Source organism: Salvelinus namaycush, chromosome 33 (assembly GCF_016432855.1).
Source record: "Salvelinus namaycush isolate Seneca chromosome 33, SaNama_1.0, whole genome shotgun sequence".
Lineage (NCBI taxonomy): Eukaryota > Metazoa > Chordata > Actinopteri > Salmoniformes > Salmonidae > Salvelinus > Salvelinus namaycush.
The window spans coordinates 20,833,114-20,851,222 of record NC_052339.1 but is presented as its reverse complement, the minus strand read 5'-3'; the positions used below and the strand labels follow the sequence as shown (position 1 = coordinate 20,851,222).

Here is an 18,109-nt window from a genome sequence, read left to right as displayed (position 1 = left end):
GTAACACATAATAACAATCATGAGGCAATATACAGGGGGTACCTATACCAAGTCAAGCATTATTTGGATATTGTCATCTAGTTTTAGAGTGATAGATGTGCAGATGAGGATGTGCAAATAGAAATACTGGTGTACAAAAGAGCAGAAAAACATAAATAAGCAAATATGGGGATGAGGTAGGTAGTTGGTTGGATGGATAGGCTATTTACAGATAGGCTGTGTACAGCTGCAGCGATTGGTAAGCTGCTCTGACAGCCGATGCTTAAAGTTAGTGAGGGAGGTATAAGTCTCCAACTTCAGTGATTTTTGCAATTCGTTCCAGTCATTGGCAGCAGAGAACTGGAAGGAAAGGTGGCAAAAGCAGGTGTTGGCTTTGGGGATGACCAGTGAGATATACCTGCTGGAGCATGTGCTACGGGCGTTGTTATCGTGACCAGTGAGCTGAGATAAGGCGGAGCTTTACCAAGCGAAGACTTATAGATGACCTGGAGCCAGTGGGTTTGGTGACGAATATGTAGCGAGGACCAGCCAACGAGAGCATACAGGTCACAATAGTATATAGGGATTTTGTGACAAAACGGATGGCACTGTGATAGACAGCATCCATTTTTCTGAGTAGAGTGTTGGAGGCTATTTTATAAATGACATCGCCGAATTCAAGGATCGGCCGGATAGTCAGTTTTACGAGGGTATGTTTGGCAGCTTGAGTGAAGGAGGCTTTGTTGCGAAATAGGAAGCCACTTCTAGATTTAATTTTGGATTGGAGATGCTTAATGTGAGTCTGGAAGGAGAGTATACAGTCTAGCCAGACACCTAGGTATTTATAGTTGTCCACACATTTTAAGTCAGAACTGTCCAGATTAGTGATGCTAGGTGGGCGGGTGCGGGTAGTGATCGGTTGAAGAGCATGCATTTAGTTTTACTAGCATTTAAGAGCAGTTGGAGGCCTCGAGTGTTGTATGGCATTGAAGCTTGTTTGGAGGTTTGTTAACACAGTGTCCAAAGAAGGGCCAGATGTATACAGAATGGTGTCGTCTGCATAGAGGTGGATCAGAGAATCACCCGCAGCAAGAGCGACAGCATTGATATATACAGAGAAAAGAGTCAGCCCCGAGAATTGAATCCTGTGGCACCCCCATAGAGACTTCCAGAGGTCCGGACAGCGGACCCTCCAATTTGACACACTGAACTCTATCTGAGAAGTAGTTGGTGAACCAGGCGAGGCAGCCATTCGAGAAACAAAGGCTGTTGTGTCTTCCGATAAGAATACGGTGATTGACAGAGTCGAAAGCCTTGGCCAGGTTAATGATGACGGCTGCACAGTACTGTTTTTTATCGATGGCGGTTATGATATCGTTTAGGACCTTGAGTGTGGCTGAGGTGCACCCGTGACCAGCTCGGAAACCAGATTGTATGGCGGATAATTTTAGGAAGAGAGGGTCCAGATTGTCTAGCCCAGCTAGTTTGTGGGGATCCAGATTCTGCAGCTCTTTCAGGACTTCATCTGTCTGGATTTGGGTGAAGGAGAAGCAGGGGGGGCTTGGGCCAGTTGCTGCAGGGGGTGCAGAGCTGTTGGCCGGGGCTGGGGTAGCCAGGTGGAAAGCGTGGCCAGCCGTAGAGAAATGTTTATTGAAATTCTCGATTATTGTGGATTTATCGGTGGTGACAGTGTTTCCTAGCCTCAGTGCAATGGGCAGCTGAGAGGAGGTGGTCTTAGTCTCCATGGACTTTACATTGTCCCAAAACGTTTTGGAATTAGTGCTGCAGGATGCAAATTTCTGTTTGTATGTATGGAGACTGTATGGTTTTATGGCCCTGTTTTATAGTCCTCTGCCAGATTCTTGGAGGGACTTCAAAACAACATCCCCTTTTACACCCTCTTCCTCCTCCCCCTCTTCTCCTCCCCCTCTCATCCCCCGTGTGTTCCCCCCGGATAGGTCAAAGGCAGGGCAGGGGTTCAACTGTAAGTTGAATCTTATTGTTGTTCCTGGAATAGAGAGAGAACAGAGGGAGGGAGATACTATTCACCACCATCCGACTTGTCATTTAACTGGCCCACTGCCCATTCCTGCTCTAGTTCGTCAGCTACCTTTCCCTTTCCCACTAACACGATTGAAATGGAAAGGGATTTTGTTTGTTTCTACCCTCTGTGTGCAGGTTGGGTCCAAGTGGTGTGTGTTTGAATAGGTAATAGTGTGTGTGCTGATGTTTGTTCTCTGTTTGTTTTATAGGTTGGGCCCATGTGGTGTGTGCCCTCTACATCCCAGAAGTGGAGTTTGCTAATGTCTCCACCATGGAACCCATCGTACTGCAGTCTGTACCCCACGATCGCTACAACAAGGTACACACACTTCACTCTGTCTGTTTGAGTCCCTACATTTCTGTGTGTGACTGTTTTTTCCTCTGTGTAGAAGTGTTATATCTGTGAGGACCAGGGCAGAGAGAGTAAAGCTGCCACCGGAGCCTGCATGACCTGTAACAAACATGGCTGCCGACAAGCCTTCCATGTCACATGGTGAGCCAGAGCCACATTCAAATACCTACATCTTCATTAACACATGTTTACATTGTGAGCTTCATTCAAATACCTACAATTTGTTTGTAATATACTGACTGTACAAAACATTACGAACACCTTCCTGATATTGAGTCCCCCCCTTGCCCTCAGAGCAGCCTCAATTCGTTGAGGCGTGGACTCTTTAAGGTGTCGAAAGCGTTCCACAGGGATGCTGGCCCATGTTGACTCCAATGCTTCCTATAAGTTGGCTGGATGTCCTTTGGGTTGTGGATCATTCTTCATACACACAGGAAACTGTTGAGCGTGAAAAACCCAGCAGCATTGCAGTTCTTGATACACTCGAACTGGTCCGCCTGGAACCTACTACCATACCCCGTTCCAAGGCACAATCTTTTGTCTTGCCCATTCACCTTCTGAATGGCACATATACTCAATCCATGTCTGAATTGTCTCAAGGCTTATAAATCCTTATTTCACCTGTCTCCTCCCCTTCATCTTCATCTAGTGGACAAGTTCCATCAATGAGGGATCATAGCTTTCACCTGGATTCACCTGGTCAGTCTGTCATAGAAAGAGCAGGACCTCCTAATTATGATTTTTTTAACCTTTATTTATCCAGATTAGTCTCATTGAGATAAAATCTTTTTTTCAAGAGAGACCTGGTCCAACCAAGACAGCAGCGGAGGGGACAATGTTTTGAGACAAATATCAGACATACTGTAACAACTTACAGACATAGACACACCATAAAAGAACACGTTTTGACGTAGACACGCCGACATTTCAATTGCGGAAACATACAGACGTCATGGATAAATCAATCATATGTACCACTGCATCAAGTCCTAATGACAATCACATTCCTCCTAATGTTTTGTACACTCAGTGTATATCATCTTTTGTCTCTTATGTCTTCTCCTTTCACTTTTCTCTCTATCCCCTTCTCTCTCTTGATACATATTCTCTCTCCTCTCCTCAGTGCCCAGTTTGCTGGGTTGTTGTGTGAGGAGCAAGGGTCGGACGCAGACAACGTCAAGTACTGTGGCTACTGCAAGTACCACTACAGCAAACTGGTAAGATCGCTCTCTCGCACACTCTCTCTCTCTCTCTCTCCTCTCTCCTCTCTCCTCTCTCTCTCTCTCTCTCTCTCTCTCTCTCTCTCTCTCTCTCTCTCTCTCTCTCTCTCTCTCTCTCTCTCTCTCTCTCTCTCTCTCTCTCTCTCTCTCTCTCTCTCTCTCTCTCTCTCTCTCTCTCTCTCTCTCTCTCTCTCTCTCTCTCTCTCTCTCTCTCTCTCTCTCTCTCTCTCTCTCTCTCTCTCTCTCTCTCTCTGTGTGTATTGTCTCACTTTTCTAACGTTCTTACTGTGCTGGGGGAAGAAGAGTGGTCTTATCTCAAAAACCTGGAATCTAGTTTTGCTTCCCAACCCTCTCTGTCAGAACAAAAACGGTAAGCTTTTTGAAGGCCTGCACTTCCTCTACACACACTGGCACTCCACGCCATGGACACACACACACTGGCACTCCACGCCATGGACACACACACACTGGCACTCCACGCCATGGACACACACACACTGGCACTCCACGCCATGGACACACACACACTGGGGAATACCTTTCCTTTCTTAAATGACTTGACATTCTTCTCCTCTGCCAATTACAACTGCTGAAATTGGAGACATCCGTTCGTCTCTACCTCCTCTAGCCCCTTTCTCTCTCCCTACAACCATCAACACATTCCCTCTCCTTTTTCACCCCTCTCCTCTCTTTCCCCCTCTCCAGCACTTCTCTCTCCCCCACCCCCACCCCTCTCCCCCACCCCTCTCTCCCCTCCAGCCCCACTGTCTCCCTCTCCCATCAACCCCCATCTAATCAGCATTGCCTCCCAGGCCTTTTGTCCCCTCCACTCCCCTGCTCTCTGTGTGCTAAGCCCATGCTGGGTTAGAATTTGGGGGCTGGGAGAGGGTGAGGGGTACTGGGGTTAGGGTTACAAGTGGGCAAAGAGATGCTTTCCAATTCACATAAGTACACACCATTCCACACAGACACCGTATAAATGCTTTCACTTACATACACTTTCTCCCTCTCTCTTTACCTCTTTCACTCACTCAGAGCTCTTTGGAGCTAGAGCCCCTGCTGTGTTGAAGATTTTGTGCTCCACCCCTACCATCCGTCAGGGGGGAAAATACACACACACATTTTTCCCCCCTGGGTTATTAAACAACTAATTGACCGACGTCGGTTCAATTACTTGAATTCCATTCTGTTTTTTGGGGCGGGTGAGCTCAACGCACAATTCTGTATTGAGAAATCAAATTCACATGAGAAATTAAATCAAGAACTATGTGGGATGCTGGGCTGAAGGGAGTTGTATTTTTCATTAGGCAAATATTCTACCTAGTTCAGAGGAGAAACATGGTAATTAACTACAATGACCATAATCCATTGCGCCTGTTCTTTCCCGGCTTGGACATAGCCTACACACAGACCACATGGGAGAGGAATAAACACAACGACAAGAGGGATAGAGGTAGTTCTGCTCGATTGATAGTTGTAGTAGTTGGTAATAAGCAGTCTTGAAAGTATGCCTTATGTACTTTGAAGAACTGGTAAAATGATTTTGTCAGACAGCTCTTCAGCTTACTTGGGCAGCTACTAGTTATAGCCAGCTAGCTGCTTGCCTAGCTAAATTGGTCAAAGACCGTACCATATGAGGAGCACAGAGATAACGTTAGATGGTTGGTTGTCTGGCTGCTACTGCCTGAGCAGAGATGAGATGATGCATTTAAGGAATGAAAAATAATAGTCATCAAATAAAAGCTAAGTAATATACACAACTGAAATATTTATTATTACATAGTAATTTCCTCATTTTCTATTGATGTCTACCCAATGTGGACCAGACAGAGACAATGGAATGTTTTCAATGTTTTGTCAACTGAATGTTGAACATTTTTTGCTTTGGAATTTCCATTAAAAAGCTCATAATTTTAATGTCATTATTTCATAATGCATTTAATGTAGAAAAAATACAACTACACTAAATCGAAAACCTCAATTTATTTTTTAATAACTGAACCGGAACCCGAACCATCCTCAAAAAGCAATAATTGCTCAGCGCACACACACACACACACACGCATGAAAATAAATGCTTGTAGTTCTATTGAACCTGTGGAATGGCTTTGTATGGCCTGATGTAATTAGGCTGGTACAGCATAGAGGAGATGAGAAACGCATGAGGAATAAAGGACAGACAAACCAATGTTATTAGAAGGGATTTCATAAGACGTCACATGGGTTGATGAATGACGTTTACAGGATTTGTCTTGTTGGGACTAGTGACATTTTGATGTTTTGAAATTAATACTCCTCTTTGTGGTCAAAAATAATGTTGGTGTTTTTATTTATTTGGTACTTTTTACCCATTTTTCTCACCAATTTTGTGATATCCAGTTGGTAGTTACAATCGTGTCCCATCGCTGCAACTCCCGTACGGACTCGGGAGAGGCGAAGGTCGAGAGCCAGGCGTCCTCCGAAACATGACCTCGCCAAGCCGCACTGCTTCTTGACACACTGCCCTCTTAACCCGGAAGCCAGCGCACCAATGTGTCGGAGGAAACGCCATACAGCTGGCGACTGAAGTCAGTGTGCATGCGCCCGGCCCCCACAAGGAGTCGCTAGAGCGCGATGGAACATGGACATCCCAGCCAAACCCTCCCCTAACCCAGAAAACGCTGGGCCAATTGTGCGCCGCCTCATGGGTCTCCCGGTAGCGACCGGCTGCGACACAGCCCGGATTGAACCCGTATCTGTAGTGACTCCTCCAGCACTGCGATGCCGTGCCTTAGACAGCGCCACTCGGGATGCTAGATTGAATGTTTTCTTACAGTAGACAAGAATGGGTCTAGCTCAACGTTTGTTTTCATTGAATATATTGGTGGTAAATCTAGTCAACTTGAAATAGTCTGTTGCTGGTTAATTGCGTCTGAGGTAGAACAGGGGAAGGGTCCCTTCAGTGTGCGTGTGGTATAGAACGAGATGCATTTATTTGTCTGTGTCATGAAATGGTGATTTGGAGCAGTCTTTTTTTGATTTTGCATCAGTCTTTGTTAATATTTTTGTTTTACTATATTAATTAAACCCTATATTTAGCTTTTATTTATTAATTTGGTCTTTATTTAACTTAGGTCTTCTGTCCGTCTATTTTTTTGTAATTTTTTTTGTTAGCTTTCATGTATTTATATAGCTTGGGTCTACTCTAGTAACGTGAAGTTCCTCTCTACCTTTTAGCGAAGGAGCAGGGCCCGAGGTAGTAGGGCTCAGAGCCTTAGTGACTCTTCCTCTCAGTGTTCGGATAAACTCCTTGACCACCAAGACGACAAGGTAAGGTGGCCCCAACATCTAGTATCTCTATTTCTACGTGACTGTGACGGACACAGCAACCATACGCCCTCTATCTGAACACACACACACACACACACACACACACACACACACACACACACACACACACACACACACACACACACACACAAACACACACACACACACACACACACACACACACACACACACACACACACACACATTGTAGACAGAGGGAACTACACACAGCACAGAGACACAGCTAAGGATATAAATGCCCTAGCTAATTTAGTTGGCTTGAGTGATTTAGGGGTTCACAGCAAAGCTAAAATACATTCTCATGAACAATAGGACCAAATGACACCATTATGTAGGCCCATGGTACACGTCTTAACTTAGTTTGAGAAAAGCTAAGTGGTTAGTCAAAAGATGGCGAAAAGGTATGTGTCCATTTAAACCACTGTAAATCCACTCCATAGTGCCCTTTCAACTTGAAACTTGTCATAGCTATCATGGACGTCCCTAAAATTAACCACACAGAATTTGGTATTGATATCTAAAAAAAACAAGAAAACTATTAACAACTCATTGTTTGAATATGTAACGCTATTGCTCAAAATTATCTGCAATCATCATCTCCTCATGAACCATACGTCAGACTCTACATCAGTCTTTAATGGTTTTGATTTTTTTTAAATGCATTCAAATATACCTAACAGATGCACGTTAGGACATATGCTAGCTAAAAATACTTTAAAGATATTCTTCTCATGAACCATTTTGGAGCGGCAGGTAGCCTAGTGGTTAAATTTTAAAAACAAATAAGTCAGGTTGACTCCAGATTTGGTATATAGAAAAACTATTATGTAGTAACCAAAAAAGTGTTAAACAAATCAAAATATATTTTATATTTGAGATTCTTGGAAGTAGCCACACCTTTGCCTTGATGACTGCTTTGTACACTCTTGGAATTCTGTCAACCAGCTTCATGAGCTAGTCACCTGGATTGCATTTCAATTAATAGGTATTCCTTGTTAAAAGTTAATTTGTGGAATTTCTTTCCTTAATGCATTTGAGCCAATCAGTTGTGTTGTGACAAGGTAGGGGTGGTATACAGAAGATAGCGCTATTTGGTAAAATACCAATTCCATATTATGGCAAGAACACCTCAAATAAGCAAAGAGAAACGACAGTCCATCATTACTTTAAGACATGAAGGTCAGTGAATCCAGAAAATTTCAAGAACTTTTAAAGTTTCTTCAAGTGCAGTCGCAAAAACCATCAAGCGCTATGATGGAACTGGCTCTCATGAGGACCGCCACAGGAACGGAAGACCCATAGTTACCTCTACTGCAGAGGAGAATTTCATTAGTTACCAGCCTCAGAAATTGTAGCTCAAATAAATGCTTCTCAGAGTTCAAGTAACAGACACTTCTCAACATCAACTGTTCAGAGGAGACTGCGTGAATCAGACCTTCATGGTCGAATTACTGCAAAGAAACCACTACTAAAGGACACCAATTTTGAAGAGACTTGCTTGGGCCAAGAAACACGAGCAATGGACATTAGACCGGTGGAAATCTGTTCTTTGGTCTGAGGAGTCCAAATTTGTGTTGTTCCCACCGTGAAGCAGGGAGGAGGGGTGTGATTATGTGGGGGTGCTTTTCTGGTGACAGTCTGATTTATTTAGAATTCAATGCACACTTACCCCACATGGCTACCACAGCATTCTGCAGCGATATGCCATCCCATCTGGTTTGGGCTTAGTGGGACTATCATTTCTTTTTCAATAGGACAATGACACAAAACACACCCTAGGCTATGGAATTGCTATTTGACCAAGGAGAGGGATGGAGTGCTGCATCAGATGACCTGGCCTCCACAATCACCTCAAACCTCAACCCAATTAAGGTGGTTTGGGATGAGTTGGACCGCAGAGTGAAGGAAAAGCAGCCAACAATTGCTCAGTATATTTGGGAACTCCTTCAAGACTGTTGGAAAAGCATTCCAGGTGAAGCTGGTTGAGAGAATGCCAAGAGTGTGCAAAGCTGTCATCAAGTCAGAGTGGCTATTTGAAGAATCTAAGATATAAAATATATTTTAATTTGTTTAACACTTTTTTGGTTACTACGTGATTCCATATGTGTTATTTCTTAGTTTTGATATCTTCACTATTATTCTACAATGTAGAAAATAGTAAAAAATAAATAAAGAAAAACCCTTGAATGAGTAGGTGTGTTCTTTCTTTTGACTTGTGTGTGTGTGTGTGTACACACACTACCGGTGAAAAGTTTTAGATGTTCAGTGTATTTATTTTTTCCCCCAGAGAAAAACGATCTCGATCAACATTGAAATGACAAAATCAAATTTGAAACTGTAGAAATTATAATGGACCTACAATTATAGTCTCCTCTGTCCAACTTGCTAACAGTCATCGAAGCTAAAGCTAGACAGTCAGGGAGCATCAAACATTACAAAGCGATGGATAGACCACGTTTTGTTTTCATATTAACGGTGAAGAAATATATATAATGTACGTGCGGCCCTCTGGGGAAAAAATGTGTTTGACACCCTTGTCCTAGGTCCTTAGAATGATCATGTGAGACACCAGGGATCTCGGTCTCAAACCAACACTTTATAAACCAGTCAGAGTTAATCAGTCACGGTCCTGTTAGTGACATACACTCATCCGACTACGCCACTACTGTGTGAGAGAGAGCGTATGGTTTTCTGTCCAGTGTTATCGATTCTCTATTCTGGCAATGGGCCTGTTCTAATACCTTACACATGCATCCTTCCTTCCTTAGTTACCACTGATCTGACATGACATTGTAGGTGTAATCACCTATCCAACCATATTAGATCAGTGATTACATATAGGAAGGAAAAAAGGAAAGTGCATGGTTAAAGGTAGACCCAGGCATATGACATCTTTGTTTACGGTATGGGGAGTTCCTGCTTCCATAAATCAACAATAAACATTTAAACTGCAGAGAATGCCTCTGTTGGGTATCACATCAAGTGAGGGAGGGCCCGGAATGAGTAGAGCCAATAAATATGAGTCTCGGTCGATAAGAATTTAGTTGTTAATGGCTGTAAGCAGGATGTTGCTCCACTATCTTTGATGTCATGTTTCTGAGCTCACCTTTTTTAAGGTGTATGAACAGGACCATGGTCTCTGGCCATGTATCCTCTTCTTTTATGACTTTAGGGGAAGTCACCCACTCCATAAGTCTGTTTCCCTCACCCGATTGACCCACTCCTTGTTGCTTCACCTCATTGTGTTTTTCTGATTGGATAATAATAATAATTGCCTGCTTCTTTTGTATTTCAGGTGTAGGTAGTTTTTTTATTGTATTCTTTTTGGACTGCAAAAGCCAATTTGATTTTCTGAACATTATATTTTCGAGATCTTGAGTTTTTAGCTAACATTGTCACGATACCATGTGAGTGCCTTGAGCATTCTCCTGTATTACATGGTCAGTCAACTGGAATATGACCCATGCGTGAGCCTGTAACTCAGTTTTTTGGGGGTGATACTTTTATTGAAGCATTGAGGATGGTGTGAAAAAAGCAGAGTTAACACATTTGTCTAGTTCCCTTCCTTGCCCTGGCTTTTGTCACACAGCCTGATTTGCATTAGCAAGAGGACCCATCCCCCTCCCGCCTACCCCCTACACATTCCAGGGTCAGGGGTCAGAAGGCTCAGATATGTGTGTGTGTGTCTGTGTGCGTGCGTGCGCGCCTACCTATTCCCAAACCCTGCAGCCAAATAACAAGGGGCTAAAAGCCTCCTTCCACAGGCCGCTCATACAGTCTGCAAGAAACACACACACACACACACACCGGCTGGTCAGAGGGCCTGCAGGAAACTGCCCAAGGGAATTCCTGCCAGGCTGGGGAGGATTATTTACCCTGTTTTCCTCTTCCCTCCCTCCCTTTTTTCTCTGTGTCTCCAGCTCTGATAAGGAGGGAGTCTCTCCAAGTGTGCAAAGCGAAAAAGTGGATGTGTGTGTGTTTGGACATTTGACCCTCTCAGCCTAACTCTGTCCATCAACACCTACCGCTGGAATGTTAATGAGAAACAACAAGGGAATCCCCGGGAACCTGCCCTGTTAAAAACACACACACACGTATAGTTAGCTACAATGACCTACCAGCCTTGACACACCCTGGGAGCTACAGGGAAGAAAAAGACAGGAGGACAACAGAGGGATTGAGGTAGAGAGAGGGTTGGTGGAGAGAAAAGGGGAAAGATGGAGGGATGCTGGGGCCAGGGTCGATGGTTGTCATGGTGCTGTCTGTCGGTAGCATGTTAAGTCTCATGTTGTCTCACAGGATCACTGCATATTTTCACACCTGCCAGTGGTGTGGCCCTGTGGGGTGAGAGGAGTGAGGGTGTGTGTAGCTAAGGGTGTAAATTGAGTTCTAAGGTGTTTAGACCATGGATCTGGTTGGGTAGAATCTCTCACCAAGAAGACAGAAAACCAAGTGTCTGTAGATTTTAATCTCTTTTTTCTGTTTTAAGCACTGCAGTATAACTATCCTTTCACCTCAGACTGGGGCTGTGAATTGAAGATCAGTTTTCTCTTTCTCTTCTCTTTCGCTCTCATTTTCTCTTTCAGAAGCAGTGCCAAAGGTTTGGGACCAGAGCAACCCAGACACTCATCTGTCTAATCCTCCGCTTTCTTGTCCTTCCGTAACGCTCATCCATTCCTTCTCTCTCTCCTCAGAAACACAAAGAGAGGGAGAGACACAAACCCAAACACAAGAAGACTCTAGAGCTCTCCCCTTCCCTCGCTTCAACTCTCATGCTTGCCTCAGACAAGGTGAGCTCACTCCTCCTCTCCTCCCTCTCTTTCTTTCTCCGTCTCACTCTGTGGGTTTAATGTCAAATGAACATTGACTAGCTCTGTTAGGCATTATGCAGGACTGACCTCTCATACTCCCCTTCCTCCTCTCGTCTCTTCTGTCCTCTCCTCTCCTCATCCCTCTCTCAGAGTTACAACAGTAGCAGCAGTGGTGGGGGAGTCTCCGCTATGCCCGCCTCCTCTCAAAAGCGATTGGATGACAGCGCTGCCCGTTTCACCACCGCCAACTTCCAGGAAGTGCCGGTGCACTCCGGGGGTTTAAAGGACAGCCCCCCCACAGGGTCAGAAGGCAGACCGGGGTCGGAGGTCAAACAGGGCAAGAAGAGCATTAGCCAAGGGGTTGGTGTTCAGCGCGGACGCAAGTCACTCACACCTGGGAAGTCCCTCCCCTCTGCTGTGGTCACTACGGCAACCTCCTCCACTGCCGCCTCCTCCACTGGAACCTTTCATCAAGGTGAGATTGATGCACTGTTTACGTCCGCGTGTTTGTGACGTGCCTGTGTCTGACAGTTGTTGGATGTTGTCCAGAGTGCCAGAGTTAGTTAGCGTATGGCCAAGATAAGTCTCCCTGGCTAGACCCTGGCTGCTGTAATCTGTGTGCTCCGCCACGCACACACACTAAAGCGTTCAGATGCCATGAGTGTCCCTTGAACCCGGCCCCCTGTGGCAGCGCGCGTGTGTGTGTGTCAGCCTCGAGGGGTCAAGTCTGGAGGTCTGACGTGTTGTAAGTGGCATCTAGTGGGGAAACAGTGTCACAGTCCAGGAGACTGAGGGAAAGAAAGCAAATAATAACTATCATATCTGTGTGTGTGTGTAACCACCTTTCCATCCACAGTTTTTATGTGAGTAAAGTCATAAAAATAACTACAGCTGTGGTGGATACAGGAATTTTCGGTGTCATTTTATAAATGCCGACAGATCATTTGTTTGTTCAACATGGTGGGGTCTTTTTGTGGGGGTAAAATAAATGTGAGAAATGACGGTGAAAACACCTTTATGCACAAATATTGATATAATAACCATCATATGGAAGTCAACTTGGAGTCATGCGACGATAGGGCGTGTGGTCCTCCTACGACCCAGGAAAGCATGCAGTTTATTAGGCTACAGATTAAATAAAAGATGAACTTCACAGGGTGGTGAAAGTGCACGGTGTCGGTGATGCTCCTTTCTGATAAATATTGAGGGTCTTATTCTGGTAACATGATGATCCATGCTTGACTGCTGTTTGACCTGTAAATAGTCATCATGTACACTAGCCTACCCGCACTGTATCTGCAAACTGTTGTTAATTAGATCGCATGTGCCAGAGTAGGCACATTTGCTATTTCACTCAACAGTTTTTGTGACAAAACTATCGGTAGAGTTGAAAATGTGATGCAAACACATTGAACTTTTCTATGTTTATTCTGAACATGAAAACTTAAGCGAAAAATAACTGTCATCACGCATTGATTCTGTTTGGAAACACCACTGGTGGGAAAATATGCATATTTTCTGTATGCATATTTTAGAATATTCGCATGAAAATCTGTCGCCAATTGGCTGGAAACCTAGCTTGTGTGTGTTTTAGTCTCCAAACAGCTTCTCCTCTCTCTCTCACAGCTCTCCTGCTGTCCAATAAGACGTCTTCCACCTTGACTCCTCCCACATCTGACTTCCTGGGCTTCTCTGATCCGTTGCTACGCTCCGGAGGTGGGGACTCCTTTTCTTCGCCCCCATTCAGCCGTTGCCTAGTGAAGCCCAGTGAGGTCACGGCCTCGGAGGGCATGGCTTCGCTCAGCACCTTCGGATCAATGATGTCACTTCCTGGTGGCGTAGCTGGCGGTAAACTGTACGAGAACTCTCACAGTGAGCCGACGGGGAACGTTGCTTCCACAGCCGGCTACAAACGCCCCTCATCATCCTCCTCTTCCTCTGCTGGCTCCTCCTCTGGGCCAAGTATGGGGGAAGGAGGAGAAGAAGGGGTGAAGAAGAAGAGAGGAAACTGGAGGAACCGATACGGACCCTGCTTCAGTGTTCCGGACGACAAGGCTACAGACGGACCTGAGCACCACACAGCACCGCTACCTCTCCCCTCCTCTTCTCTCTGCTCCACCTCATCCGCCTCGCCGTCCCCCTCCTCTACCAGCGCTCTGCCAGGCCGGCCCGGAGGAGGTGGAGGAGAGAGAGTAGGAGAGAGAGGAGGTCTGCTGGGTGTTGGTGTTAGCATTGGGATCCAGAATTCTCCTTCCCTACTGAGGAACGGCAGTCTGCCATGTCACGGAGTCACCTCTACTCCCTCTGGCACCGGTAGGACACACACACACTTACCTTACTGTCTTTCATTACTAATTCTATCAGTGTTTTGTGTCAGCAGCTGTGTAATGTTATGGTGGAGACTGATAACTGTGGACTAAATAGAGAGCTGCCTAAAGCAGCTGAGGAAAGGAAAGGATGAGAGGAAATCACTGGAGAGTATTGAGCTTCAGCACTGGAGAGAAGGTGGGGTTAAAGGGGAGGGAGGGAACAGAAAAGCACATGAGAGGATAGATGGAAGGAAGAGGGGGAGGGGGGGGGAGGGGAGGAGGGTTGAACAGGCAATTAGTAGCTCTTGTATTAGACTGTTAGAGAAGAGAGGAGGGTTAGAGTGCTATGAACCCTGCTGGACTACACTACGTGTGTGTGTGTGTGTGTGTGTGTGTGTGTGTGTGTGTGTGTGTGTGTGTGTGTGTGTGTGTGTGTGTGTGTGTGTGTGTGTGTGTGTGTGTGTGTGTGTGTGTGTGTGTGTGTGTGTGTGTGTGTGTGAAACAAACCAGCACACACACACTGAAGTGCGTTTCATCTTGTGTTCTGTTGCTTGGCAACTGAGTCAATGCTTTGGAGTTCCCTTCTGCTGCAGGAAATGTCTCTTAGTATCCTTCTCTCTTTCTTCTCTATCCCTCATAATCACCATATTTGTTCCCCTTATTCTTTCTCTCACCTTCTTTATTCTCTATTTTTCTACCATGTCCTCTTTCATTCCTCTTTACAGCTTATCTCTTTCTCTCTTTCCGTCTCTCCTGTTCTGTAGGCTCTCTCCTGTTCTGTAGATGTGATAAAGATCTCAAACCAAACAATGTAAATCCCCAGCAAAATTAGCCCACTTTCAGGCTATTGTTTATGTGTATTTCACAGTATGTTATGGTAAAAATCGTAGTATAATGCTTGTATGGATTTCAACCCCAAAACATGTTCATGTCATCGTCACCAATCAACTTCATTACAGTTAGAAACGACTTTGACTACACCACTGATGTCTGTATGCTAGCTATGCTACCAGCTTATACGAGCGGGAGTTAGCGTTTAGCAGTCACTTCTAAACTTGAAAAGGAACAACTTCTAAATGTTATGCAGCGTAAATTGGCAAGTATATCCAAGTCAGACTTTAGTAACCACTTTGTGGGCCTGTTACAATACATCAATCATGATGGATTTGATGATTATCCACTCTGTTAGATTTCAGATTGTCAGATTTGTTGAATGTGCGCCAATCCGGCGTCGTCCTAACCCCCACTGTCTGTGTTTCATTGACCTCTACCGGATCTATAGGTGCTTCTCCTGTTCTATAGGCTCTTCTCCTGTTTTATAGGCTCTCTCGATGTTTCTTCTCCCTTCCTCACCTGTAGCTAAATGTGTGAGTGTGTGTGAGTTTTCTGCGCCAGACTAGTGACTGGGAAGATTTACATTTATTGGACATTTGAGAAGTTTACTGGTCATCCATATGCATTGGGTGTGTAACCCATTAGGCCGTCCAGTGTCCACCAACGCAGCCAGGGCCATCAATAAACGAGGGATATTGGCCAAATGAGACGTTTACGTGTCCTTAAAACTAATTACAAAAACCCATCTTTGTGTTTCAATTTGTAGCATATGCAAAAATTTATAGCCTATTTTATTGGTTTTTACTTTCCTAAAACAATAGTTATCCACTTCACGGTTCAGCTGCTATGAAATGTGAGCACTAAATGAATCAGGGCGTTGCATGCATAGGCCTATTGGCTCTATTATATTAATATTTTTAAAAAGATATATAAAGGAAGAGAAGTTTAGGCCTAGCCACAGAGAGAGAGAGAGAGAGATGGAGATATGCCGGTGGCATGCTACGACACCGACATGCATTTCTTTATACTTGTCACATAGGCTACTGTGTCTGCTATACAGATATAGGTGTACAGAAGGAGGCAAATTCATTCATTTTCAATTAGAATATTTTTTATAAAGATGAGCATTATATTGTTATAGGACTCTGGTAGGCCTAAAACATTCTTCCTCACCTCAAGTTCAACTGTCGAAGTCAGTTGGAGCACATGTTCCCACTGCATTCATATCATAGGCCTGCAGTATAATAGGCTAATAGCCACATCACACCAAACCTTCACAAAAGTTTTTAAACTTTATTCGGGTAATATCAAAAGTACACTACTTGACCAAAAGTATGCTCGTTGAACTTCTCATTCCTTAATCATGGGCAATTCATATGGAGTTGCTCCCCCTTTGCTGCTATAACAGCCTCCACTCTTCTGGGAAGGCTTTCCACTAGATGTTGACACATTGCTGCGGGGACTTGCTTCCATTCAGCCACAAGAGCATTAGTGAACTAGGGCACTGATGTTGGGCGATTAGGCCTGGCTTGCAGTAGGCGTTCCAATTCATCCCAAAGGTGTTCGATGAGGTTGAGGTCAGGGCTCTGTGCAGGCCAGTCAAGTTCTCCCACACCAATCTCGACAAACCATTTCTGTATGGACCTCTCTTTGTGCATGGGGGCATTGTCATGCTGAAACAGGAAAGAGCCTTCCCCAATATGTTTCCACAAAGTTGGAAGCACAGAATCGTCTAGAATGTCATTGCATGCTGTAGCGTAAAGATTTCCTTCTCTGGAACTAAGAGGCACTATTCTGAACCATGAAAAACAGCCCCAGATCATTATTCCTCCTCCACCAAATATTACAGTTGGCACTATGCATTCAGGCAGGTAGCCTTCTCATGGAATCTGCCAAACCCAGATTCGTTTGTCGGACTGCCAGATAGTGAAGCTTGATTTATCACTCCAGAGAACGCGTTTCCACTGATCCAGAGTTCAATAGCGGTGAGCTTTACACCACTCCAGCCGACGCTTGGCATTGCGCATGGTGATCTTAGGATTGTGTGTAGCTGGTCTGCCATGTAAACACATTTCATGAAGATCCCGACGAACAGTTCTTGTGCTGATGTTGCTTCCAGAGGCAGTTTGGAACTTGGTAGTGAGTGTTGCAACCGAGGTCAGATGATTTTTACCCGCTACGCGTTTCAGCACTTGGCGGTCCTGTTCTGTGAGCTTTTGTGGCTTACCACTTTGCGACTGAGCTGTTGTTGCTCCAAGATGTTTCCACTTCACAATAACAGCACTTAGTTAATAACAGCACTTAGTTGACCAGGGCAGCTCTAGCAAGGCAGAAATTTGATGAACTGACTTGTTGGAAAGTCACTGAGCTTTTCAGTAAGGTCATTCTACTACCAATGTTGTCTATGGAGATTTCATGGCTGTGTGCTTGATTTTATACACCTGTCAGCAACGTGTGTGGCTTAAATAGTTGAATCAATTCATTTGAAGAGGTGTCTACATACTTTTGTATATACTGTGAATTGGAAAAGTATTCAGACCCCTTCCCCTTTTCCACATTTTGTTACTTTACAGCCTTATTCTAAAATGGATTAAATTATTTTTTCCCCTGATCAATCTGCACACAATACCCAATAATGACAAAGCAAAAACAGGTTTTTAGAAATATTTGAAAATGTACTAAAAATAATAAACAGAAATACCTTATTTAGATTAGTATTCGGACCCTTTGAAATTGAGCTCAGGTGCATCCTGTTTCCATTAATCATCCTTGATGTTTCTACAACTTGATTGGAGTCCATCTGTGGTAAATTCAATTGATTGGATATGATTTGGAAAGGCACACAACTGTCTATATAAGGTCCTGCAGTTGACAGTGCATGTCAGAGCAAAAACCAAGCCATGAGCTCGAATGAAATTGTTCGTAGAGCTCTGAGACAGGATTGTGTTGAGGCACAGATCTGGGGGAGGGTACCAAAACATTTTTGCAGCATTGAAAGTCCCCAAGAACACAGTGGTCTCCATCATTCTTAAATGGAAAAAGTTTGGAACACCCAAGACTTCCTAGTGCTGGCCGCATGGCCAAACTGAGCAATCGGGGAAGGGCCTTGGTCAGGGGGGTGACCAAGAACCTGATGGTCACTCTGACAGAGGTCCAGAGTTCCTCTGTATAGATGGGAGAACTTTCCAGAAGGACAACCATCTCTGCAGCACTACACAAATCAGGCCTTTA

The 18,109-nt window shown here is 44.6% G+C and overlaps 1 protein-coding gene across 2 annotated transcripts in view; it reads left to right on the top strand.

The window, feature by feature from the left end:
• The window catches only part of LOC120027583 (protein AF-10-like), an 87,391-nt gene that overhangs the window by 23,146 nt on the left and 46,136 nt on the right, over positions 1-18,109 (top strand). Inside the window, exons 5-11 of one of the 2 annotated variants that reach the window (XM_038972562.1) lie at positions 2,232-2,341; positions 2,412-2,515; positions 3,498-3,591; positions 6,811-6,903; positions 11,619-11,714; positions 11,886-12,210; positions 13,362-14,048. In XM_038972562.1, the coding sequence (XP_038828490.1) occupies positions 2,232-2,341; positions 2,412-2,515; positions 3,498-3,591; positions 6,811-6,903; positions 11,619-11,714; positions 11,886-12,210; positions 13,362-14,048 (1,509 nt within the window). The remainder of the gene's footprint in view (positions 1-2,231; positions 2,342-2,411; positions 2,516-3,497; positions 3,592-6,810; positions 6,904-11,618; positions 11,715-11,885; positions 12,211-13,361; positions 14,049-18,109) is intronic. The other variant, XM_038972563.1, reaches the window with a different exon arrangement.